A 27,940-nucleotide genomic window follows, 5' to 3' on the forward strand; every position below is an offset into this window, starting at 1 on the left:
TACTCAGAAGAAAGTCCCATTGAATTAAACAGCCCTTACTTCTAAGTGTCTGTAGTATTCCATCCCCATGACCCCCCAAACATGAATACTTTCTAGGTGTAACTTAATCTGGAGAGCGGCTAATCAATGCTGGTTCCAGGATTTTTTTGAGGGGGAGAGGGTGCTCAGCACCTTTGGTGGTCTTCCCTCATGTGGAGGAGGTGAGACAGCAGTGAGCGAGGTGAGACAAGAATTCGCTTAGGTTGCATCTGATCTTTTTGGGTACAGTGTGCAAAATGGAAATGGTAGCACTCTTAGGGGGATGGGCCCCCTGCTAGTCTTGGGCCCTGTCATGGCCCCGTCAGAGGACTCATCAGACGAGGATGACTCGGGAGTAACAGCAGTAGACCCAGAAGGAGAAATGGAGGAAACTCCTGAGAACCCAGCTCCTTCTCCCCCTCAGCTGCAGAGCACCCCAGACACAGCTGAAGCCCTTCAGCCAGACGCAGGCAGTGAACAGGATACTCCCCCCTCACCTGCAGAACGTAGACAGCAGAAGGTCAGGCAGAAGAGGGGCAGGCCTGTCCACTTAAGGCCAAAATGCTGATGGCTCACACCTGCTGACAAACCTGCTCCTTAAAAGTCAAACCTTGGCTTCAGCTTGTTGCTGACTACAACGTCAGGCGTGACCACTGTGTGTCGTCCTATTCCCTGAACCTTGACTTGGACTGATCTCTCAGCAAACTAGACCCGGACCTTCACTGACGTCTCTTCTGGATTTCTGGCTTGGCACATAAGCTTTGAACGGCCTCTGCCCTTATCTTGTTTCCTCCTTCCTAGCCTGGCAGATTTATAGCCAAGCTGCCAGCTGAGGAGTTACGGCCTGGCAATTACCAAGGAATCTCCAGCCCTGCCTGCACCCCCACCGACACTGCTGTCTCAGTGAAGAGCTGACAGGGCCCTGTGGCAAAGGCTCAACCTTGCCACCCTCTAGAGCTGATTTTGAGTAACTTTTGTGAAAACCATATTGTCTGCTAAGGCTGTGTCTAACCAGAGATTATATGTGATGGCTTTCTGTTAAACCTGCTTATTATAATCCATTTTAGCGAAGCTGGACCCTATGAAAGGAAAAGCACTCTGGGCTTTTGGCTGAGTGGTTAAGTGCTCCACTTGCCTACATGGTTTTGTGGGGATTACATATAGTTATATCCAACTTGCAGCAGCATGGAGGTTTTTTACTCTACACTCGTTAACACTTAATAATAAAAATCATTTCAATTAAAATGCACGTGTAGAATGATGGACTAGGACAGCATTTCCCAACTAGTGGGCCACCAGATGTTGTTGGACCACAATTCCCATCTTTCCTGACCATTGGCAATGCTGGCTGAGGCTGATGGGAGTTGTGGTCCAACAACATCTGGTGGCCCACTAGTAGGGAAAGGCTGGACTAGGACCTGGGAGACCAGGGTTGGAATCCCCACGCAGCCATGAAGCTCACTGGGTGACCTTGAGCCAGTCACTGCCTCTTAGCCTAACCTACCTCACAGGGTTGTTGTGGGGATTAAATGTTGAGAGAGAACTATGTATGCCATCTTGAGCTCCTTGGAGATAAGATGGGATATAAATGCAATAAATAAATAAATGTCCAGACATGGGTCCTCAGAAAAGTAGCTCAGCTCCTTGCAGTAAGAAGAGGCAAAGAGAACGATTAATCAATTAAGCTTTATAGTTTACTAGCAGCCTTGTACCTGGCATTGCTTGGGAATTCTAAGAAACCAAGCAAATCAATGCACTTTTAAAGAGGTGCGATCTGCCATCTTGATTTGAAATGGCATCCAATTTTATCCAAAGAGAAATGAAAATCTGCTCCTTGATCTCAGGAATCATCACGTAAAATTAGTTTATGAAATCTTAAGAGGTGTCCAAATGCAAAGAGAACAGACCGACAACTTTCCAAAATGTATAGTATTCCAAGCTGTAGAATATTATTCTATTTGGAATTGTAGTCATTATTTATTAAAGATTGAATTAATAACAAACATTAATTTATTAAATAACAGTTCCTATAATAAGGCTGTGTAAGCAGCCAGCTGGTTAATTTGCACAACGATCTATTCAAGGGTAAGAGATGAAGGTCTGGGAAAATCAGATGACAGTTTTCCAGGGGCTTATTGTGTGACAAAACGTTACCTGAGTATCTCTGAAAACTGAGGGGAACTCCCAGCCTGTCTGGTGTGGGTGAAATGACTTTTAGAGGGAGGAGGGAGACTGGTGCTGTTTCAGGAGCATTGATGGTGCCCTCTCTACATATCCAATCATTCTCCAGTGCAGGCTTTCCCATTTTGCTCACCACACTTAAGTTGGCAAGTGCAACCAGCCTTCCTCCTAATATTGAAACTGGAGAGGTGGCTTATCCCACCATTTTTATGGTGATCCCCAAGACTGTCTCATCTGGTGGGACAGAGGCATAGTAATAGCCTCCCGGCTGGGAAGGGCAGGATGGTGGCGAGGTCCAGCTTGTGCGAGGGCACTGGCTGAGTCAACCTGCTGCTCCTGCTGGTGTACCTGCATAGCCCCAACCTTTCTGCTTGCCCCTCCCAGTAAGTAGTAGTGATGTCCATGCTGGGAGGGTACTGCTGCTGCTCTACCCCACCAGGTGAGCTGTTCCTGGTGATCCCCAACCTTTTCCCAGCTCTGATTTTCAGAGGAAGCCCAAGAGTGATTTGGTAGCCCTATTTCTGAAGTGAACAAAGTACCTTTGCTGTACAGGATGCACACCAGCATGCTCCTTGCCTCTCCTTCCTGCAGGAAAACGTGCCAAGAGCTTTCCATTGCCACTCCCCAGTGGAGCAGAAAATTAAGCATTTGAGCCACAACCTGGCTTGCAAAGAACAGCTTCTACAGGAATCTAAAGAACAGCTACAGTATTATCAGAAAAAGGCAATAGAGGAGTGATTAAGGGGAGGGACCAACCAACCCACCTCTTCAGATACATTCCATCAAGCTCTGTCCAGTGGGGTGGACAGTAACTGGCAGAATAGCAATGAGTATCCATGACTGAGAAAACAGGAATACGTTGACAACGTGGCTGTCATGAAAACAGAACAACTGGATGTGAATGACCCATTTGCGATGCAAGATCTTCCATCTAGACGTACTCCCGTCCAAGAACCCCTGGAGGGCCCAGGGTCCTCATCCCTGGCTTTGAGTTTACCTGCACCAGATAGTTTTTGCATCGGTGCCTGACAGGCAAGCTTCCAGAGAGAGAGAGACATTGACACAAGGGAGCAAAGGGTTCTTCCTGGTGGGAGCTTAATTTGCAAATGGGTAGTTGGTAGCAGCATTTGTGTTTGTGTTTGTCTGTTTGTTAATTAGCAGTTTTTCCCCAGAAAGGAAAACGGGGGAGGAGGAATATGGGTTGGCATTTTGATGTCAGTGTGTCAGTGCTGCAAAAACCTTGCATGCATGAGAAACATGTGAGAGCATAGAAGGTTTGTGGATAGAAACAATTAAGGCTGTCCAAATCTGTGGAAATGAGCTGTGACTCAGTGGTAGAGCACCTACATTGCACAGGAAAAGTCCCAGGTTCAGCTCCCAGCATCTCCAAGTAGGGTTAAGAATGCCTCCTATCTGAAACCATGGCAAGCCGCCGCCAGGCATTGTGGAAAACAGTAACCTAGATTGGACCAATGCTCTGCTTCAGTATAAGGCAGGTTCTTATGATCCCTCTGTAGCTCCATGAAAAAGAAATGATCTGAGCCCAATATAAAGGAGGCAACAGCTACCATCCTCCTGACAGTTCTTGCTATCAACAACTTCTACATATTTTCTCACCAAAAACGGTTCAAGAGGCACAACACTTTAGTTTCCCTTCCCCTGATTATAATTGTAGCTTTTCTCTAAATAGGAATCTTGACAAGTATGAACTGTGGCTTTTACTGCAGAGCAATACTACTTTCTTCTGAGAATATAGTTTTCAAAAACACAGGGTCATTCTCTGTACAGCAGCATTTTCATAAAGGGATATAAGAACTTTTATTGTAAGGATTTTGCACATAGTTGAAAATGAATGGAAATACACTTCAACCTCAGTTTGCATTCAAGGCTCCTGTAATTACGGCTAAAGCAAAGTGGAGCCTCCAATAGGAGTCTTTTACGCACAATGCCTTTTTGTCTTGTAACAAGCTTTTTAAAAACGTGTGAATATTGTTAATGCAGGAAAGGCTTTTTTATTTGAGTGGTTCTTCTTTAGAACGGTGGCCATTTAATTCAATTTAACTGCTGAAGGCATGTCCCCCATCCCTAAAAATGGGATTAAAACTATACATTCTCGGTTGCCGATGTCAGACATGAGAGGAAATACAGCATCATTGTGCTTTGCCATCTGTCATCCTGCAATTTACCAAGTGATTGCTTTATTGCTCCAAGGCTAACAGCCAATTCTCATCATTTTGTCCCATGGTATTCTGCCATGTAAGCAAGCATTTTTTTCAGGTGTGGTCTGACTTCAGGCTTGCAGGATCCACTTTGTTTTTTAAATAGAACTTTGAGGTTCACTTACTGAGGTAAAAATTGTTGGGGGTGGGTGGGAGACGGAGCCAGATGCAAAAGGAAAGTTCACCAGGTGGAGCCAATGATCTACTGCACCCCATAAGCCACATACACTGGGATGACCTCCACATACAAATCTGCATCTCAGTTACTACAGACCAGCTTAATTTGAGGGGCTGTGGGGGTGGGAGGCTTTTGTCATACTATTAGGAATTAGAATTATTTGCTGAACTAATCCATAAGACAATAGATTTCCAGTTCATCATCTACCCACTTCTGTTCTGGATCTTAGTTTCAAATGGCATATTATGCTAAGGTATGTAGAACTGAATTGACTCCCCCCCCCTAAATTGATACCTATCTACCTGTAGGAGTGAAGTCTGAAAAGTGTGCTGCCTGATTTAGGAAAATAATTGTTTTGGGGAGTGGGCTGAAACAAGATTATTAAAAAGTCTCTTGTGTCTATACCCCCCTTCCTCCTAATAATAATCATGATGCGTCTTATAGTTTTGTTATTGGTGTAACATCTATTTGAAACATGCAGCATATGTGTGTCTGGAATTTTTGCTGCTACAACATCAAGGGACTTCAAAGCACTAACTTACAGATCTGTTTATGAAAGTGCTACTAACAGATCTTTTGTTGTTGCTGCTGCTGCTGCTCCTGCAGCATGGGACTGACAGATGGCTTATACATCCTAAATTCACAATGATCTGACAGTTACTTCTAAGGATATTTTGTTGTAGATTCCTGAATAGAAAACACATATTTCAGTTGTAAATGGCCAACTTTAAACTGATCCTAGTCAAAATGTATGGAAAGAAGTGCCTGATCGCAGTCGCTGAGCGCATGTACTATGCCATGAAAAGCCAAGATTTCAGTGTGTAGATGCCGTTCACAGCTGATGTGAGGCACAGACATTTTATACTTGGATATCTGTACGTGAATACAAAAGCATCATAAGGATTGGCTCTAAAGAGCATCAGTGTGCCAAGTGAGCATGATTTGGTCCAATTTCCCTTGTTCAGTTATCTCTGGAATTTTATTTAGGTGAGTTTAGTGCACTGCACTGCATGAAGAAAGCATGAACCATTACAGAGAAGTTAAGGTTTGGCATAGAAATAAAGTTAAAGACATTAAAACTTATCAGTTGATCAGGGAGCCGAGTAAATAATTCAAGCTGCAACATAAATTAAACATTGTAAAATATATTGCACTTATGTTTGCGTTATGTAGCTGGATATAGTTTTTCTTCTAATGGTTTTCTACACCTCCAGATGAAAGAGCTTTTTAAAGTATTTTGACCAGTTCTGTGAAACAATATTTTTCACTCTCTTCTCAAAAGGTGACTAGTTTTAGAATACTCTGATGTTTAAGCTTGGTTCATACATGGCTGTTAAACATTTGACAACTCCAGCATCAAAGGATGAGTTGCATTGCCATCATAAATCTAATCTTGTCTGGTATATTGAGGTGAACCTTTTTGGTCATTGCTTCTGATCCTCCTTGGGGTGTGACTATCACAGCACTGCTGGAGTGGCCCTCAGAAAAATGGCATATACATGGCATTCATAGAACCATAGAATCAGAAGAAACCTCAAAGGTAATCTAATCCAGCCCCTGCTGAAGCAGGAAATCCACTTTCTTTTGAATTCAGACACTTATCAAAATTGAAAATGATATGTTGATTTATGCCCCTCAACAAAACCTACCCTATAAACTTCTAGAAAGGAGGACAGAGAAGACACTAACAAAATATGCAAGAGACTGACGTGTTTTAATTCAGTTGAGAATTCATGATGACATACAAATTACAGATACAATCATAAAACAATTTATTTGATTTCTTCAATATTCTATTGAAGCATCAAGTCCAGCTCTTCACCAAGTGGTGCAGAAATGTGCACAATAAGTTTCTGTTGAGAAAGTGTGAGAGAAAACTAATTAATGTTTTATTGGTTAAAAGAAAATCACCTCTGGGTTAGTGTTAGGGATTATCAGAACAGGAGCAATCCATCCTGTTAAACACTTTGGGTTGTATCCAATGTTGAGCGAGCAGAATGCCACTTGTGCAACAGAATGTCACCTTTCTCCTCTATCCCTGTGCACACACCCCCAATCTTCTCTGGAGGATCCCCCAACATCCTGAAACAGATTCTGAGGGTGTGGGGGCTACATGAAAGAGGAGAGGAGAAAGTTCCGTTCTGTAAACCGAAGTCTGCTGGGCAAGCAGAACACCAGCATTGGATACAACCTTTGGAACCCCATAAATTTAAAAATAGGGAATATTTAAATGTGTTTAATTCCATTATGAAATCAATTAGACTTAAAAATCACCAGATGGTCTAAGACAAGGTAAGGCTACGTACCCAAACACTGTCCTTATTTTCTGCAGAAAATGTGAAGCCATGCCTAGGAATAATAACTAAATAACTAGTAATAACTAAAACACAACATTACTGATTTCACCATGAAAAATTAATAGTCTTCATGTTATTGTGATTCAGTCTAATTGAAGTTCTCTATAATATCCATTTACAAATTATTTAATTGCCTGTGATTTTTAAGGAGATGAATGACAAGTACAAATGTATCCTGTTAAGAACTGCAAATCATACAAAAAGAGGTTGGTAAAGTCAGCCCCTTAGATTCTCACTGTTTACTCTGAGAATGTGATACCTTAATATGAAAAAGGAGATCCGCACTGTGGCCATTCCAAACTAATGTCCTCTGCACAAATACCTATTACCTGGGCATATTTTATTCTGATCAACCCTAACTCCTTCCAGAAACAATTTTCCAATGATTCATCATTTATCTTTCTATTGGCAAAACATTGTATTTTGATATTTGGAACAGAATTTTGTTGAGATCATGAGTGAGAAATTATGGCTACTGCTAAATTGATAAAAACGCATGAATTTGAAATGCTGAAGTTGCTAAATAGACTGGTGTTTGTAGCAGTAATCATCCAAATCATTTTAAACCTAGCATAAAGTAAGTAAGTAAGTAAAAGTTTATTACAGTCAAAGACCAGACATTCTTTTTATTTATTTTTCAACTGGCATAAAGATATCTGGTTAATGCTCAGGGCACAACTTGTATAGCGTCTATTTTCTTTCAAACTACTTAAACTAGTTTAACGTATGGAAGAATTGTTCTGCTGCCACACTTTCCTAGATTATTTATATTTTTATACATGGTTATAACTAACAGAGAATGGAAATATGAGGGAAATATTAATTTTAATTTCCAGCTGGACAACATAAATATTTTAGGGTAAGTCATTTATTAAGTTTTTGATGTTGCTGTTTCAAAACATTTTATCTATCAGAATAATATGACATTTCAGGAACATAAGAAGCTGCTTTGTATCAGGTTAGACTAGTAGTCCATCTAGCCCAGTACTGCCTACTCTAACTGGCAGCTATATATTCGGGGAAAACATGCACATTTCTTTACAGTAATTATGATTTAAAATTTTCTGACTTTTTTTTAAAAAGATCCTCCCAATGTTTTTTCCATGCAGAACCTCTCTGTCTAGCTCTTTCCTGAACAGAATTGTTCAGTAAGGTAAACAATAAAAACAGCACTGGGCAGTGGTGCTTTTTATCCTGACTATGTTTTCTTGCTGTAGAGCAAAGCAAAAACTATTATTGACTGCTTGTGTCTTTACTGATTTATCTCCAATGAAATATGATGGTGTACCTGGAAGAGAATTCTTATTTTTACTCCTAGGTTGCTTTAAGGGCCATTTGAAGGCAATACAACACGAAATATTTGAAGTGGAATAGCCAACTGTGAGGAATTTGGAGTGGGAAAGTCTCTATTAGGGGAAATTTTATGTTCTTTCTTTACACCTGACTTTCATTTCTAAAATGAGAGGCACTGGACTCAAGCCAAGAGCGGTGCCAAGAATTTCACTGGCTGAGCCACTGCAGCATACTAGGATGGAGAAGGGCAAGGAGATGGCATGGCACAAATGTGTGGGCACAGACAACCTGATGCTTCTGCTGGCACGTTTGCACTGCATGGACCTCCCCACTTCCCTCTCTGGTATGCTGCATGTGATATGCTGCAGCTGGATGGAGGTCAGGTGAGCAGCTCAGCCCCACCACGCCATCTGCTGCTGCTGCTAGTAGTGAACGCTACACAGTTGGGTTTCCCCGCGCAGGAGCAGGTGTGCAGCCCACCACATACTGAAAATAAAAACAGCTGTCCCGTGTGCTGTGAATCAAGTCCAGCACTCATTCTGCCACAGCTGGCAGAGCTGTAGTGATCCACAGGTGCTATGTACTCATACCAGGGATGGGAGATTTGCAGAGACGTTTTCCATTGTGAACAACTCAAGGCCAGCCCTTCCATTGAGCAGAATGAGGCATCTGCCTCAGGCAGCAAATGCTGGCAGCAAGATGGTGGAGGAGAGGGTTGGACGTGCCACTTGCCCTGCCCTGCACTCCCTTGAACTCTAGTCTGCTGCCCTTCATTGCGGTAGAAGCCCTCGGCTGCAGTGCTGAACTAAAAAACAACTGCTAGTCCAGTCAGCTTCTGTACTTGCAATGGGGGCCGGGGGGAAGGATGCACCATCTTGTCTTCAACTCAGACAGCAAAATGTTTGCAAATATTTAACTCTCCCTGCTTTCACTGGTTTGGAAAAGTACATTCCAGGAGTGTGCACAGGTTCACTCCTACTTTGTGCCCTCCCCCTTCCTAAGCAATAGGGACTAAGGGAAAAGATAGCTCTATGAAGAGGCTACCCATGATCTCCTTAATAAGATTAACTGTGCCAGTGAAGAATGTTAGAGGAAGATGGGCAACAGGCCCCTGCTCATTTCAGTATTTCATACATAGGGAAATTTTGCCCAGTGGAGGAAGAAGCCACTGCTCAGAAGGTTGATCGGAACCTAGAGGGCAGCTGCTCAGGTGTATAACTCTGGGATGTGTACAGTGGAGATTGAAACAAGGGGGTGGGAGAATGCAGCTTGAATCTGTACCTCATCAAATGCCCAAACCAATGCTTTGATCAATTCACAAGCACAACACCTACCCCATTTCCCTGGAAATGTATGTCACTACTGCGGATGCTCTTTCCATTCACAGTGACACCATTAGGTCTTGAGGTCACACCAAGGAACTGAATCATGTCATATGATAGAGAATTGACCCCCCGATAGTTATTGTCAACAATACTTGTCTTCAAGTGACCCTGAAACAATTCAGAAGAAAAACATTTTATGTATATAAAAGGACGTCCAATGCAAGGAGGAGACAATGAAGGCTTTACTATTTTTAGTCCTATGCAGAATCATCCTGTGCTGCTGTCAGAATTCCAGTTTGGTGGCACAGCACAGAAGTACAGATGAACAAACATTAAGCTAAATTGGCACACAAAGGATCAGCTGGTATGTACCTCACAGAACGTTTATACAAAAGAGACTTTGTCCTCCACAAACCACTAGCTACTACAGTTTTTATTTAATGGCTTAGTTATTCACAGGTTCTCCTGGTGTAGTTAGTTGCCATATGCTATCTTTTTAAAGATAACTGAGAAAGTAGAAGAGATCCAATTCTGAGAAAGCTCAGAGTATGAGATGATGAACAGGGCAAGAAGTATGGTTTGGCAGAATTGTTAGTGGAGGAAAAAAACACTTGAATGGCAATTCAGCCACCCTGGGACAATCCCTTTACCTGCTCTTGATTCCAGTCTTCTCTGCACTGCAGACAGAGTGATAATGACACATTGAGAAGCATGGCAAACAAAATCTGCATGGCCCCTGTTTCAGGACAGGATACTTCCATGCTCTGCTTTGTTAGAGAGATAACCTTTATCACTAAAAGCTGAAGAAGTGCACCCTAGGGAACAGTTGGCAATGACCGAGTAACTTCCAAATACATTGTAAGCAATAAAAGGCCCACAAAACCAGCTATTGCGAGTGTATGAATTACTTTGCTGGACAAATCCATCTGTTTCCCACAGCAGTTAACTAGAATCCTCTGACTACAGTACCACCATCTCTTCATCTGTTATGTAAAGATTTTGATTACTGTCTGATTGCATTATTTAGTTATCAATAATTTATTTTTCTTTTTAAAAAGAAACGTGGGAAATAAATAAATGCTAAAGGGGGCAGCTTTTCAATCAGAATAAAATTAAGGGACATGCAAGAACAGTTTTAATGGGAAAAACGGGTCTATCTCATCAGAGTTAAACAAAACAGACCATAAGAAGCTTACAGTAAATTATGAAAATTATAAATGTACATATAAATGACCTGGAATCTGATCACCTTAAGAACTACCTTTGGCCATATATTTCTCTCTGCATGCTCTGGTTATCATCTGAGGCCCTGCTCCAGATTCTCCGACCTCATGAACTTTGGCCAAACCTTTTATATATTTTTGTTTGTTTTACTTCGTAATGCAGTTCTGGGTTTAACCACTGCTCTCAGAAATTGCCATCATTGTTGGATTCATAATGGGATATTATTTATTTATTCAGATTGTTTCTACTTCACTGTAGCAGGAAAGGCTCCCAGAGTGCCTTACATACAATCAGTTAAAACAAGGTTTACAGTCTAAAAGACACAAAGCAAAAAGTTGGTGGGCGGGGGGAAGAAAAAAAATCACAGCACAATCCTACTCTTTCCCCCATGTTAGTGGCTGGCAAGGTCAGGATGTGCATGTTGCTCCCCACTAGCATCTGCCAATAGAAGTGGAGGCCTAAGCTTTGCCCTTGTGGGTGAACAACTACTACTGGTGGTAGGCAGCAGTAAGCCCCCAAAATGGACCATTTTAGGGGAGAGCGCTAGAAGTTCTGGATCTGCAGGATCCAGAGACTTGTGAATTCCCCAAGGGCCCAATCCTCTGCAGCAGCAAAAAAAATGTGTAAAAATCCACCCTTCATCTTCTAGCCTGGCCAGGTCAAGCAGCTTGGCTTTGGATGCAATGGTGGATCTCTATTATCTTTTCAGCACCTACTGAAGACCTTCCTCTTTAAACTATTGGAATTGTTTTTAAGATGTTTGTTTTAAAGATCTTTTAAAGACATTTTTATCTATCACTTGTTGTTTGCCACCCTGGCTCCTTTTGGGAGGACGGGTGGGATATAAATGTAATAGATAAATAAATAAATCTGCCTGTCACTTCCCATACAAGATTTGGATTGCTTTGCCTGGCACCATTTCTTGAAGTTTAATAGTAGTTCTAATAATGATCAGCTGGAATGCAAACCGTTCAGGGACTAGAGAAGCCCAGTGGAGCTAGTGTTTCAGCAGAGCTGATGGAATGATGACTGTTGTTGTTAAGGAATGATGGATGTGTCTTATTGTTTTTAAATATTAGCCACCTTGAGTTTCTTTAAAGAAGGCTGGATAGAGTGTCTGTGTGTCACACACACCTGTACCAATGTTATTTTTTAAATGTCATTTAGGAATAGTGTGTACTCTAAGGCCTCTCTTATATATCACTGTGTTGCATGCTGCTTCTGTATTAGAATGCCATTTTAATTACATCACATTTGCAATGTGAACTTGACAGTTAAGGTTGGCTTAAATGCAGGCTGGAATTTCAGGTATTACAAAGAAAAAATCAGTTTAAGCAATGAGAAATAGAAGTGCCACACAGCTAGCCATCAAATGCAAACTGATTTCCTGCAGAATATAACAGTGGCTACTGCCTTTTGCTATTGGTCTCCTGCTGAGAGGAAGGGCCGGATATATATAAAATAAATAAATAAATAAATAAATATTGCCTTCAGCAATTTGTGTGGTATGCCAAATGCAGAAACCTAGTCTAATCTTTACCCTGTTTTTGCTGTTCAGGCTATGACAGTTTTGTGAACGACAAGAAGAAAGCACTCTGAAAAAAGTGAAGCGGAGGAGCCTTAATACTGGAAAGCATCTGGTGTATTACAACAAAATCTCTGACACCAGTCTCTGCACAGATAATCACACGGAAAAAATAGGCATCACTCTTCTCCAATTCACTGTCAGCGCTGGAAGCAGGAGGTCTGGGAACAACACCACAGGAATATTAATGTCATTTCGTTTTTCTAAATGGCGCCTATTAGTTGCATACTTCTGGGACTGAATGTCAAATGCATACTTCTGGGACTGCAAACCTTAGTAATATCATCATCAACAGGCAGCTCTGCAGAGGAGGGCTAAAGGGAAAGGGGATTGTAGCTGGGTCTTTATCTGCTGTAGCAATCAGAGAGTAATTCAGTTGTCCCTTATGCTCTGATTTTTTTCCTTCATAGAAAAATATATATGATAATTATACATACTGACACACAGCAGTCCTAATGCTTGATATTTTGTGTGCTTCCCATGAACAGTGAAAAGTTCCAAAGGCACCCAGCCTGGATTTGGTTTCCTTTGGGTGAAAGAATACTGAAGATTTATGCTATTTTTGTAAGAACTGCTTTATTTGCAAATACAGAAGTGGGATGTAAGTAGGGTAAACAGTGTGCACTCCTATCAGGCAGCAGATTAGCTACCCCACATCAGATCCCCAGGGAAAGGCCCTGCACTTTTCTCCTCTTGGTTCTGCTCGCTCGCTCTTTACTCCCTCCCTCTCTCCTATACGCACAACTGAACTGCCTTCAAGTCGATCCTGACTTATGGCCGACCCTATCAATAGGGTTTTCATAGTAAGTGGCATTCAGAGGGGGTTTACCATTGCCATCCTCTGAGGCTGAGAGGCAGTGACTGGCCCAAGGTCACCCAGTGAGCTTCGTGGCTGTGCGGGGGTTCGAACCCTGGTCTCCCAGGTCGTAGTCCAACACCTTAACCACTACACCACACTGGCTACCTACTTACCTTTAATGAGCTTTCTCCTTTTAGCTGAGGATGTGGAAGTGTTACTGTCCCCAGGGTGAAATGGCTCCCCATTCCAAGTAATCTCCCAACTGTTAATTCCCATTGAGTAAACAACCACCATCCATTATGGGTTATCAACATGCAATCTGCCTAACAAAGGGATGATCACTAGCAGCCTGTAACATTATGTTTGCCAAATGTATTAACAGCATGAAGAAGGAATATTAAGGGGCGGGAGATATGCTGAAAGTGTTTAAGTATTCACAAGAAAGAAGAGAGAGAACAGTTTCCTCATTCAGCGAGGACAAAAAAGCAGCCATGATTCTGAACTAGAAGGAATGGATTCTTCAGAAGGAACCTCCTAATAGTAAGAACAATTTGGCAATGGAATGAATTGCTGGTGGTGGTGGTGGTGTGTGTGTGTTATGGCAACTTAATCGTTGCAGATTTTAAAAAGAAAGTTGGGTAAGCATCTGCCAGGGATGGATGATATTAGATTTCAGGAAGTTGGACTAGATTATCCGAAGGAGACTCCCTGGGTCCTTTCCCAATGTGTGTCCCTTTTTGTTTTTGTTGCATCCTAAAAACTGTTATCTAGATTTCTTCCCCAAATGCCCACCTACCTCTATACCTCTTTTCCCATTTCACCTTCGCCTGATCCTAGCAGAAGCTGCAGCTTCTCCGTTTAGTTTTTACTCATTTCTACTCCTTACTTAGTTTTCGTTTCCTGGACCTCTCTTCTGTTTCCTACCCACAGCTGCTACACACATCCCTTGCTGGCCCAATTTCTGCCTAAGTATTTGTTTCTACTTACTTCTCTGTATGTATATCTGGCGAAGAAATAAATTCCATTCTCAACAGTGTCTGCCAAAACACAAGACACAAGACTGAGGTTAGTATTAGGTCATCTAAGAAGAAAAGGGAATAGTTTTATTTCAGACTAATGTACAACAAAGAACACAGTGAGATAATGTATGCTTGCATATTGAAGAATCGACTATCCTTCTCTGCACACACACAATAAAGTTAAAGGGACATTGGGGGTGTCAGCCACTACTCTACCACTTTTATTCTGTATCAAATGTAACTGTATCGGGTACAGATTTTATGCTGGTGTCATCCTGATGCTTTCTGATTTTTAGCAGCAACAGGTCAAAATCCTGATTTCTGACACTCTCCCAAATATAAAGCATAATTGTCCTACATAAACCAAACTGATGCCACCAGTTACACTACCACAGTTCTGAACACTCACCAATAGATTCACCATCATCCCAGAAGAGAGAGCCAGAGGCTTCACCTTGGTCATCCAGGGCAACAACGAGTCCAAATGGATTCAGGCGACTGTTGGGGAAATGCGTTATTGACTTAAACCAATCATGATTCTTTTGTTTACTTTATATATTGCTCCATATTTCAAGAGAAATCTCTAAGCAGTTTACAAATTCCAACAAAAAAGAATCAATATAAGAAACAAAATACAAATTCCATATTCAAAACCAAACAATACTGCTACTAATCATTGTTATTCCACATTTTAATTAACATACTATTAAACAAATATCTCTAAACAATGTACACACGTAAAACAACTACAAAATCACCCTAACCACAAAAAACAAATCACATACATACAAAACATCGAAATATATGAAGATGCAACAATGTATCATTAAAATTTCATAAATATTATAATGATGCATGAAGAGGCATGATTCAGTAATATAGCCCTGTGAGCAAGTGGAAGCTATCTGGCTATCAGCAAATGCAGAGAAAAGTGCCCCACAAGCATCTGTCATAGAGAGCAATGGGAGATCAAAGCATATGCAAGGCATGACACTGAATTCAAAAGCTACAGTTCAAATTCAAAGGTTACACCCTCCCTGGTCTTCTCACTGTAGCAAAAATGTGACCTGGACGTTCATCTGAATAAATAAAAAGACTATTAAAATCATTGGTATCTGTTGTTGTTATGTGCCTTCAAGTTGATTACGACTTACAATGACCCTATGAATCAGTGACCACCAATAGCATATGTTATAAACCACCCTGTTCGGATCTTGTAAGTTCAGGTCTGTGGCTTCCTTTATGGAATCAATCCATTTCTTGTTTGGCCTTCATCTTTTTCTACTCCCTTCAGTTTTTCCCAGCATTGTTGTCTTTTCTAGTGAATCATGTCTTCTCATTATGTATCCAAAGTATGATAACCTCAGTTTCATCATTTTAGCTTCTAGTGATAGTTCTGATTCAATTTGTTCTAACACCCAATTACTCATCTTTTTTTGCACTCCATGATATCTGCAAAGCTCTCCTCTAATACCACATTTCAAATGAGTTGATTTTTCTCTTATCCGCTTTTTTCACTGTCCAACTTTCACATCCATACCTAGAGATCGGGAATACCATGGTCTGAATGATCCTGACTGTGGTGTTCAGTGATACATCTTTGCATTTGGGGACCTTTCCTAGTTCTCTCATAGCTGACCTCCCCAGTCCTAGCCTTCTTCTGATTTCTTGACTATTGTCTCCATTTTGGTTAATGACTGGGCCAAGGTATTGATAATCCTTGACAAGTTCAATGACCTCATTGTCAACTTTAAAGTTACATAAATCTTCTATTGTCATTACTTTAGTCTTCTTGACATTCAGCTATAGTCCTGCTTTTGTGCTTTCCTCTTTAACTTCCAACAGCATTTGTTTCAAATCATTACTGGTTTCTGTTAGTAATATGGTATCATCTGCATATCTTAAAGTATTGCTATTTCTACCTCCAGTTTTCACACCTCCTTCATCATGGTCCAATCCCTCTTTCTGTATGATCTGTGTATAGATTAAACAAATAGGGTGATAAAATACACCCCCGTCTCACACCCATTCCAATGGGGAACCAATCAGTTTCTCCATATGCTGTCCTTACAGTAGCCTCTTGTCCAGAGTATAGGTTGTGCATCAGGACAATCAGATGCTGTGGCACCCCCATTTCTTTTAAAGCAGTCCATAGTTTTTCATGATCTGCACAGTCAAAGGCTTTTCTGTAATATATAAAGCACAGGGTGATTTCCTTCTGAAATTCCTGGGTCTGTTCCATTATCCAACGTATGTTTGCGATATGATCTCTGGTACCTCTTCCCTTTCTAAATCCAGCTTGGACATCTGGCATTTCTCGTTCCATATATGGTAAGAACCTTTGCTGTAGAATCTTGAGCATTACTTTACTTGCATGCAATATTAAGGCAAGAGTTTGATAATTACTGCATTCCCTGGGATCCCTTCTTTGGAATTGGGATATATATTGAACACTTCCAGGCTGTGGGCCATTGTTTTCCATATTTCTTGACAAAAGTTTTTGTCAAAATTTGGCCAGATTTAGTCTCAGTAACTTGTAGCAACTCTATTGGTATGCAATCTGCTCCTGGTGATTTTTTTCTTCCAAGTATTTTAAGGGCAGCTTTCACCTCACATTCTAAAATTTCTGGTTCTTCATCATATGGTTCTTCCATGAATGAATCTGTCATCCTTTCATCTCTTTTATAGAGTTCTTCAGTGTATTGCTTCCATCTTCCTTTTATTTCATCTCGGTCAGTCAGTGTGTTCTCCTGTTGATTATTCAACATCTCTACTCTTGTTTTAAATGTGCACATTTAGGTGCAGACAAAAAAAAGGGGGTTGAGGAAAAACTTGCTCCAATGATCCACAAAAACCAAAAGGGCAATTAACGACCTCAGTGCTAAATTCAGTTTATTGAACTGAACCCATGCAAATTCTGAGCAAGACGTCTTGAATGAAAACTTAATGCCATGTATGTACTGATTCCTACAGCCTGTTATTTTGTGTCTGCCATGTAAAGGGGCAAAAAGCAATTAACCCAGTTCATTGGAAACATCCTGCCTTGTAATATGAAAAAAGCAGGAAGATTTTAAGTGTACAATAGCGGGATTGCTCTCAGTAGTGGGGTTGCTCTCACTACCATAGTAACATATTCGTAATTGTTTACAACATAGACAAATTTCAGCATGGTACCAATTTCAGGCCAGCTTTTAATTTGTTCATTTAAAAAAAGTAATTAAGTTAGTTACCTCTTAGCAGTTCTTGTGGCTGGTGTTTGTGTTGGCAAAATATATCCTCCTCGGATAAACAGTGGGATCTTTTCCAGTGGGGCATGAATGCTGGCATACTTATTATGCGACGAGGCGGGTACTTTATCACCCTACCAAAAAATTGGGCACAGTTGAAGAATTCTTTTGAAAGCAATCTGGCCAGCATCTCTGGCTATATAAAGCATAAAACCATTTTCACAACTGACACTTAAATAGGATTTCAATCTGAATTGTAAATTGCACATTTTTTATTCTGCAACTTTTACTTGAACAAATACATATATTAACTTGTGGAACCTATAGCTTCACATGCATACAAATAAATATCTTTGTAACTAGTCTGAAAAATAAGAATTTGTTTTATTTATTTTACTACATTTATCTTCTGCCTTTCCTCCGAAGAGCTCATGGCAGCATCCTGTTCTTACTAGATCAGAGGCTGTCACAACTCACTTATGATGATGAATTCCATGTGGACTGGTAAGTATGTGTTAGTATTGCATAAAGTAGTATTTTCTGTTGTCAGTCCTAAACCTACTGCCAAGGCTATGTAGGATGTATTGCATACAAGAATATTGAAAAACACAATTTTTATATCAAATACGGTGGGGGGAAATGAATGTCTCAAGTAAAAGAAAACACTATTCAGCTGAGTCACAATTCCATAGATTCCTTGAAATGTCAACATTTATTTTTTAGTTCAGCATAAAACAAAGATGGACTCTATAATGATTCTGAAAACCAAGTTTAGTGAAGGACACTGGAGTTCTCTTAAAAACAATGAAAAGTCAGCTGACTAGAGATCAGTGAGTTTTTGTGCAAGACATTGATCATATAGAATACAATGTAATCTTTACAAATACATACCGTATAGTAATCAAACCAGGGTGCTTCTGGGAAATACACATCCACTGATCTTGCTCCCTGTAAGCATCATGAAAGAGTTGGTTCTGCTTTATACATCTCTGATATATCAATGTTTATATTGTCAGTTTTGATTAGATATTTCAGCACACAACTATAACATAACTCTGATAATAAACTGTGATGCTATCCAGTTAAAGTTCAGCATCAGCAGCATTAAGATTAAGATCCCACTGAAATGTCAAACTTATTTTATATCAAAGTTTATTTTTCCACCACTTTTTTGCTACAAAAGTTAAAATACGCACTGAAACAATAAAATCCAATGACTAACTGGATCAAAATGGTGATATATAATGATTAAAAAAACCAAAAACAGCAGCAGCGCAAAATCAAGGGACAGGAACAATAAACTAATTTGTCATAAAATGCCGTGGTGGAAAAGGACATCCATCAAAAGGAGAGAAGAGTAGAGCAACTATGGGAGCATCTATGGAGATGATTAGGATGAAGTGCAGGCCCTTCTCAGCTGGCAGCAGCCAGTGGAGAAGAACACCACTGATGGGAGGCTTTGCTGGAGCAGAGACCTGGCTTTCATCAGAGAAGGTGGGAGCCTAATGCCAGTGGTTTTCCTGCCAGCAGTACCTGGCATAGGGCCCTGAAACATTGGGTGATTTCGAGGTGAGGCAGAGCTGGACCAGCCAAGGATCCACTGATCCTATGCTGGTCCATTGCCAGGTGATGTGGGCCCCTGTGCTGTGCTATGTGGACCTGGTACAACAGCAAACCTCTACGAAACTGACCCCTCAATTTCTGTTCTGACTGGCAGGAGCTGGCAGGGCTTCAGATATGGTGGTGGCTCTGCTGCTCTGCCCAGGCAGGATTAGGATTGCTCTTCCTGTACTTAAGTTTGGCCCATAAAATCACATCTAGCATCTTAACATTGGTTGGGTTATGCTGTTGGGTTATTAAAAAGAATGAACAACTTCTTCAAAATTGCATAAGGAAATGGTTTTCAAACTTGCCAAAATTATCATCATTATTAAAACTAATAACTGTATTTATTAGTAGTTTTTCCACAAAAAGTGACCTAAAGCCACTTACAAAATGGCACAAACATTTTAACAAGTATGAAAAAATCAAAACAAAGTGAAAATCTAAAAACACATCCTTTGTGTGTGTGTGTGTGTGTGTGCATGCGTGCGTGGGTGCACATGCCACAGTCCTTTTTGGGTAAAAAATGAGGTGCTGGTAGTCATATCTTGATAAAATAGGGACGGAAAGATCTGTCAATTTTGATTCTCTCAGTTTCCACTCTTAAATTCAGCACTCTACATTTCTGCAGCAATTAAAAAAAATCCTCATGAAAATTCTCCACTATTTTAGTACATATTTCTCCTAAACAACCTCTTTTTGTTTGCATTTTCTACTCGTACACATTTTTGCTATCAACTTCTTATGCAATGCATTTTTGTATTTTCACTAATATTTTCATTTTTACACACACTTTCCCCTGATATATATGCTTTTTTTGTAAGCATTGATTAGTTGGAGAACTGGATCACAAAATTCAGGTAAGTGCTACTTTCAAAGCACAGCTGTGTTTTGGATCTCACATTTTTTTGGAAAGTGCAAATTTGATAGATTTGGCTTTAGATGCTAACTAAGTCAAATTTCTCCTCCATCCCTAGCCAGCACTCAATGGTTGCCACGGGCAGCCAAAAAGGTGTGCCGGTACTCCATACTGGTGAGTACTGTCACAAAAAAGCACTATATATATATATATATATATATATATATATATATATATATATATATACACACATACAGAGAGAGAGAGAGAGAGAGAGAGAGAGAGAGGCAGGTCTAACACAACCTACCCCATTAAATGATAAACAAAAAAGAGGCCACAAATACACCTAAAATAACTAAGGTCATAATTAGATTGCAATTCTATCAGTCTCCAACTTTCACCATGCAGTTGGCAGATCCTGCACTGATTCTGTGCTCACTCTGGTGTGGTCAAAAATGGAAATGGGGGGGGAGATCAGGGGCCAGCATAGGATGGATTCAGCAGAGTATAGGAATGTGTGGAAGTGAATTCATGCCTTTCCCACTTCAAAACAACCATCTAGACACTATTTCAAGCTACTTCCCCCGTGGTGCATCTGCAGGCACAGGTCCATTCAATTGAATAGCATTATTTCTCAGTAAGTGTGATTACCATAATCTTTGTTTTACTTTAACTTTGCAATGATCACAACTATGGCTTGAGTTAATTAGTGTAAGATGTCACAGATTCTGGCAGGAAGACCAGAATATGCACCTTATATCCTGTGCTACTGTGGCTGCTTGCTGGAGGAGGAAGTGCTTCACCACCATAGTCGGGAAATAGTAATACAGTTACCATAACTCATATGACACTGAGGACCAATGGGGTTCCGCCTAGCTTTGTACTCCTAATGACTTTGGCATGGCTCCTCAGTCTAAGCAACTCATTGCTCAGCACAGAGTGGGCACAGAAGACTGCCTGATCCTACCTTCCTGCTTACTGGCTTTCCTCCAGACTGCCAGTCCTGACAATTAGACATTTCATTTTAAGCAATGCAGATTTATGATCCAGTCTTTTGACCTGCTATACAAGGGTAAGAAGTAAGTGCACGCCCTGTTGTGCCAGTACAATGAGTTCATTACTGTGTTCTGTACATACTGTGGTGCTCTTAAGCTAATAGATTTATATACATAGAATAACTGATGGATGAATCAGTATTTATCATGGTTAAGAAGCTTTTCTCAGTGCCTAGCAGCATGTTAAATGTTTTTTTTTTTAACACTGAAAGATTTCAATCTGCTTTGCAACTTGGTGTGTTTTTCCGTCTCTTTTCTCCTCTTGCTAATTCCTAGCAATTTGATTTACTGTAAACACAAACACATATCTCCAAAGGAAGGCAAGAGCTGGAGAAAAATTTGCAAGCAGCTGGATGAAAGCAGTATTCACTGCTTCATTTTTACTTGGAGCCAATCTAGTCTGAAAATTGACTAGGATCGATTTAAAATGGACTATCTCTGAGGTTCAATCTCTTTTTATAATTAGCTGTGATCATGCACCAGCATAATGGGCATGAGCAAATGGAAGTTCCTCCTGCATCCATTTGAAAACTATGAATGATAGGTCTATCTTCACATCCAATATCATTGTGTTTCTAGTAGCAGAGTACTTGCCTCTTGAAGAACGGGAGCAATCATAAGTGCAGATCCCCAAAGAAAAGCTGTGTCTATTCCATGGGTCTCAGGATCAGCTGTAAACCTAGAATTAAAAATTGGTATAATTTGCTCAATATGAGGAAACCCCATGTTCTGTATATCCGAAGATTCTCCTGAGTATGCAGAATGTTTCCATTGGCTTGCAAAGGTTCCACTTTTTTGCCTTACTGATTAGCACGGAGCTACCCACTTTGGTATTAGAAAGAATGATTCTCAGTAAATTCAGATGTAAAGATACAGCTCCAAATTGTCCACATATATGCCCTAGCAGAGAGCTGCTATTCTACATAGAACTTGTCAAATGTGCCTTTTCAAAGCTTGTGTCTCATGGCTGTCTCTGATAAAAATAACTTATGATGCGTGTGTTCCTCATGACACAATGTTTAACTTTTTAAATAAACAGAGGGCCTGTCCATACAACTGTATAATCTGCAGTGTTATACCTTTGTGTCATGAATTCACCATCGTCCATATGGCATTCTAAGTGAGTACAGATTTTCATGTTAACAAATCTGCATTAGAAATACCACCAAAATAACGATATGCTTTCCTAAACTGATAATCACTAGTATTAGTGTCCATGCGCTCAGACACAATGCTGTGGACTTTCGTGAAATAGGCGGTCCATGGGTGTTCCTCTGTCATATGCCAAGCCCCTTGTCTCCTTCCCACCCAATAGCACATCCATAAACCTGAGCATGAGTGGGAATTTAAAAAAAAGATATATGTTTCTGCACTCTTCCAAAAAAGCACACGAAAAGCAAACAACCATTATGGACCAATCACTGAAAAGGGGTGGACTTAGGGGAGTGGTCAATGCTAAAGAAATTTAGACAACAAAAAAGCCAACACATACAGATGCTTATCATTGGGTTTTCACAATAATCCGACCACAAACAGGACATTATGGATCTTGCAGTCACCAACCAAATATGGAAAACGCGGATTTTGCGGTTAGGTATGGATGGGCCCAGAGAGGTAGAGAAAGGGAGTGAGAGAGGGAGAGATAACTGTGAGCTGGTTCACACTGAAGCTAAAATCTGTATTGAATGTGAAGCTTTTCCCATCGCGATAGAATTGCAAAGTTCACACACGTTTTCCACAACCTTTTAATCCACTGTTTCCATTCACATAGTTGGTGTTCCTATTGAAAGGTTTAGTATCGCTGTTTCCTTGTGGCCCCACCCCCAAATCTGCATGTTTACTCCCTCCAGAGTATTGCTAATGGAGAAGGGGAGGGGTTTTTTATTTCATTGTTTCTCATCAATTGCATGCTGAAGCAGGGAGAGGGGGGGAACCCCCCTTTTAAAAGTACTTATGAAATGCAATTGTGTGTGTGTGTGTGCGTGCGCGCGCGTGCACCTTCTGCAGCCTCAAGTGACTACCCGGTCCTTATTTACTCAGAAGCAAGCCTCAACAGGGCTTACCCTCCACTCAGGGCTCATCACTGATAACCATAGAGAGGTTCCTCCCGACAGATAGACCATCAAAGTTGTTAGTTGTTATGCACTCTGGGCTCCCTCAAAGCCGGGAAAGTGGGGGGGCAGTGCAGTGCAATTGACATGGAAAACTTTTTTCACACCGCAGTGTCCAGTGGGATTTACTCCCCTGCATACGTGTGCAGGCTGCAGCCTCAAACGACTACCCGGTCCCTCTCTCCCTCCCATAACTCACCTGTTTCCTCAAACTGCCCCCTCAGCCATTTCTACTTCTGTAAGGAAGAGGGATGTTGCTGCACGCACACTCACACATACACACCGGCTGTGTTTTCAAAAACGTTATTTTTCTCCATGGTTTTTTCTTTTTATTTCTAAGGCTGCAATCCAAAATATGTCTCCTCAGAAGTAAGCCCCCAACCCCTCCAGTCATTACCACTCCCCCCCTCCCCGTCTCCCCCTCTCCCCCTCTCTTCCCCCCCACCTTCCTATGTCCCTCAACCAAGAGGAGTTTCTGTTTCATTAACTGGAGCAGTTTCATTGTTTCTTGTCAATTGCACGCCTTTCCCTGCAGCCAGAGAGAATAAGGGTGAAACTGACACAAAACCGAGGGAGTGAGTGAAAGCAAGCTGATCCAGCAGCAGGCAAAGCCTCTCTTTTCCTGTCCAACAGCTGATGGGGATGGGAGGGGGAGCTAAAAATTGGGGAACGTGAGGAAGGGAAGATCTAGTTCTCTCCCTCTACGCAGACAGATCTCTCTCTGTGTGTGTGAGCACATGCACTATAAGTTGTGTACTTTTCCTCCCAGCCTGAAACAACCCAGACGTTTATTTTGCTTACACTTGGGGGGGCATTAACTTTGCCCTTTTACACATCCACAAACCTATGTTAACATTTACAGGGAGAAAGGGAGGGAAAGGAAGGCTAGAGCGGCTGTAAGTGGCTGGTTAAGGCAACGGAAGCAAAATTGAATTCTTGGGGAGTTTAGTGGGTGGAGAAAGGGGAGTATCTGCAAGTTACAATCCAACCCCCCAGTAGGAAACATCGGAGTAAGGCGAGTACATGGAAGGAATGTTGCTAAGCACAGATTTTTCCCTTTTCAGATTTTTAGCGGGTTGGTTTGATTCACATTTAAAGCGAAATGTAGCAACACACCTTCCCTTTCCAAGAAACATCATGTGATTGCTAAGTATTAAACAGGGATGCAGGGAGGCTCGATCTCACATTAAACTGTTGTGTGAACGAGCCCTGTTTTGACTCTAACATCCACTTTTTCTGGCTCATTAGACTCAGCTTGTTAGCACTCTTATGTTGTGTTATATCAATTTATGATATAAATTTCATGTTGGCATTTGAAAATTGGGGTCCATACCTACACAGTTTAATAATTTTGACATGGCCCTTTAGGGGCAAAGCAGTTATTTTAGCTTCATTTCACTTTACTTTCTGTTGTTTGTAGTTGGTAGTTAGGCCCAGTGAGATCCCAGAAGAAGACTAGCCTTCTCTTTAATATATTCTCAAGCCTGTTTGACTGCCTCATTGTGCAATTATGATATCTTAGTTTCCCTTTCAGTTAAGCTGTCTCTGATATTTAGTTCATATAGCAAAATAATATTAATCCTTCCTAATCAACTACATAGAGCCTATGGTTTTTTTCTTAGTTTTAGTTATTTCCTTCAATATTCACAAAACTCTCTTCCAGTCTGATATCTGCATGTTGAACATTCAGTAACTTAAAAATATTGTCTTGTGCAAGAGATGTTTAATGACTAAAACACTTGACACACTGACAAGTGCTGGGCCAATAATAAATATTAATAAAATAAGTTGCACTGTTCCATGTGCAATCTTAAACTGTATTTTAAAACTCCATTCAATGGTCAGTACAACTTTTTTTGATTAAGAATTTTAGAGATAATGCAGTTTAGAGAATACAGTTCTTCACACTAAAGGGAGCCATTTTTCTCAATGTATTAAACATAATTTTGGGAAAGAAAATAATGTTCATCTCAGCACAATGTGATTGCTTTTATCTGCCCACAGACCACTAATTATGCCATCATCTTTTATTTTAAGTTATTTCAATTTATATATTTATACAGAATAGGGATAAGCTTACCAGACGTAGAATGTGAACAGTATGCCTCTGGGCACAACAAAAAGATCAATGGGATTCCCATATACAGATGGAACACAGTATAAGCATGATCTACACCATTCTTTTTAATGTCAGGAGATTCCCCATGGGCACAGAGGGAATCTGCATACAAAGCAGTCCTCAGTGATGAACAATGGAGAAGCCCCTGTCTGTGTAACGCTCCAGGTGCACTTTGAAGCCCCTGTACTAGAGTCACTGGACTGGGGCATTTGTTTTGCTTTCACCCCCACCTACATCCCTGCCGGTTACCAATTTTTGTGCAATGGAAACCAAAGGTACAATGATATGGGTAATTATATTGCTAGTCTTCTCTAAGAGGGGGATGGGCCATAGCTCAGCAGTAGAACGCATGCTTTGCATGCACAACGTCCCAGATTCAGTTCCTAACATCTCCTGGTAGGGTGGGAAAGACTGCTGTCAGAGACCATGGAGAGTCACTGCCAATCTATATGGACATTTGTGTGGCAAATGGTCTGATTCAATAAAAAGTCAGCTTTCCTGGGTTCCAAAAAGAAAATAAACACCTATGTAAAAACATTTATATGGATTAGGGGGCTTCTATATTGATATTTAGAAAACTGTTCTCATTAGTATGTTTAATTTCTACCTTGGCTCAGTCTTCTCCCAAAAGTGGGTCTATGACCCTCTAGGCAAACGTGAATTATTATTATTATTATTATTATTATTATTATTATTTGATTTAGATCCTACTCTTCCTCCAAGCAGGAGCCCAGGGCAGCAAACAAAAGCACCAAAAACATTAAAACATCATAAAAACAAACTTTAAAACACATTAAAACAAAACATATTCAAAAATGTTACTTAAAAAAAGCTTTTAAAACATCTAAGATTAAAAATATTTCAAAAAATAAGGTTTAAGAACATATTAAAAAGCAATTCCAACACAGACGCAGACTGGGATAGGTCTCAACGTAAAAGGCTTGTTGAAAGAGGAAAGTCTTAAATAGGCGCCAAAAAGATAACAGAGATGGCACCTGTCCAATATTTAAGGGGAGGGAATTCCACAGGGTAGGTGCCTCCACACTGAAGGTCTGTTTCCCATGTTGTGCAAAATGGACTTCCTGATAACATGGTATCTGCAGGAGTGCAGTGATTGACTGGGTATATAAGGGATAAGATTTTCCTTCAGGTATCCTGGTCCCAAGCTGTATAGGGCTTTTGTACACTAAAACTAGAACCTTGAACTTGGCCCAGTAGCAAATGGGCAGCCAGTGCAATTCTCTCAGCAGCGGGGTGACATGTTGGCGATACCCTGCCCCAATGAGCAGTCTCGCCGCAGCATTTTGCACCAGCTGCAGCTTCCGGACCAACCTCAAGGGCAGCCCCACATAGGGAGCATTACAGTATTCCAGCCTGGAGGTTACCAGTGCGTGGACAACAGTGCTCAGGCTATCCCGGTCCAGAAATGGGCACAGCTTCTTACCATCCGAAGCTGGTAAAAGGCACTCCTAGCCACTGAAGTCACCTGGGCTTCTAGTGACAAAGATGGATCCAGGAGCACCCCAAGGCTATGGAACTGCTCTTTCAGAGGGAGTACAACCCCATCCAAAGCAGGCAACTGACCAATTATCCGAACTCGGGAACCACCAACCCACAGTGCCTCTGTCTTGCTAGGATTCAGACTCAGTTTATTGGCCCTCATCCAGCCCACCACCAAATCTGGGCAGAGGTCCACAGCTTGCACAGCCTGTCCCGATTCAGATGTTACAGAGAAATAGAGCTGGGTATCATCAGCATACTGCTGACACTTTGCCCCAAATCTCCTGATGACTGCTCCCAAGGGCTTCATATAGATGTTAAACAGCATGGGGGACAAGATGGTATCCTGCGGCACCCCACAGCACAACTGCCAGGGGGCCAAAAGACAGTCACCCAATGCTATTCTCTGAGAACAACCTTGGAGATAGGATCAGAACCACTATAAAACAGTGCGTCCAATACCCATCTCACCAAGTCACCCCAGAAGGATACCATGGTCAATGGTATCAAAAGCTGCTGAGAGATCAAGTAAGAATAACAGTGTCACACTCCCCCTGTCCTCCTAATAAAGGTAATCCATTAGGGTGACTTGAAGGGGCAGGATTGCAGCTTGAAATTGATAGACAAATGGTCAAGGAATACCCAATTACTTTGGATAAGTTCAAATCTCCAGGGCCCAAACAACTTCATCCTAGAGTATTGAAGGAACTGGCTGAAGAACTCTAAGAACCATTGTCTGTTATCTTTGTGAAATTGTGGATAATGGGTGAAATGCTGACTAATGTTGTCCCTATCTTCAAAAAAAGGCAAAAAGGAGGAACTGGGAACTACAGACTAGTCAGCCTGACATCAATCCCTGGGAAAGATGATAAAGTAGGCTATTCACCTTGAAAACAATGCAGTGATTATTTCTCAGGAACAAATTCTGCCAGACTATCTCATTTTTTGATTGGGTAACCTCTTTGGTAGACTGTAGGAATGCTGTGGACATAATATATCTCAACTTCAAGAAAGCTTTTGACAAAGTGTCCCATGATTTTCTGATTAGCAAGCTTAGCTAAATGTGGGCTGGATGGAACAACTCAGGTGGATCCACAGCTGGTTACAGAATCATAATCAAAGAGTGCTTATCAATGGTTCTTTCTCAAACTGGGGGAGGTAACAAGCAGGGTACTGCAGGGCTCAGTCCTGGGCCCAGTACTCTTCAATGTTTTCATTAATGACTTGGATGAGGACGTGAAGGGAATGCTTATCAGATTTGCAGATGAT

General features: G+C 41.1%; 1 protein-coding gene across 2 annotated transcripts in view; it reads right to left on the bottom strand.

The window, feature by feature from the left end:
• Positions 1-6,291: 6,291 nt before the first annotated feature.
• The window catches only part of LOC133390871 (sucrase-isomaltase, intestinal-like), a 111,222-nt gene continuing 89,573 nt past the window's right edge, over positions 6,292-27,940 (bottom strand). For both annotated transcript variants that reach the window (XM_061640317.1, XM_061640316.1), the window contains exons 14-20: positions 21,536-21,620; positions 18,317-18,373; positions 17,429-17,559; positions 14,608-14,696; positions 14,167-14,216; positions 9,581-9,739; positions 6,292-6,449 (exon numbers count right to left, since the gene is read on the bottom strand). In XM_061640317.1, coding sequence (XP_061496301.1) covers positions 6,390-6,449; positions 9,581-9,739; positions 14,167-14,216; positions 14,608-14,696; positions 17,429-17,559; positions 18,317-18,373; positions 21,536-21,620 — 631 coding nt within the window. In that variant the 3' untranslated portion in view covers positions 6,292-6,389. The remainder of the gene's footprint in view (positions 6,450-9,580; positions 9,740-14,166; positions 14,217-14,607; positions 14,697-17,428; positions 17,560-18,316; positions 18,374-21,535; positions 21,621-27,940) is intronic.

This window comes from Rhineura floridana, chromosome 8 (genome assembly GCF_030035675.1).
Source record: "Rhineura floridana isolate rRhiFlo1 chromosome 8, rRhiFlo1.hap2, whole genome shotgun sequence".
Lineage (NCBI taxonomy): Eukaryota > Metazoa > Chordata > Lepidosauria > Squamata > Rhineuridae > Rhineura > Rhineura floridana.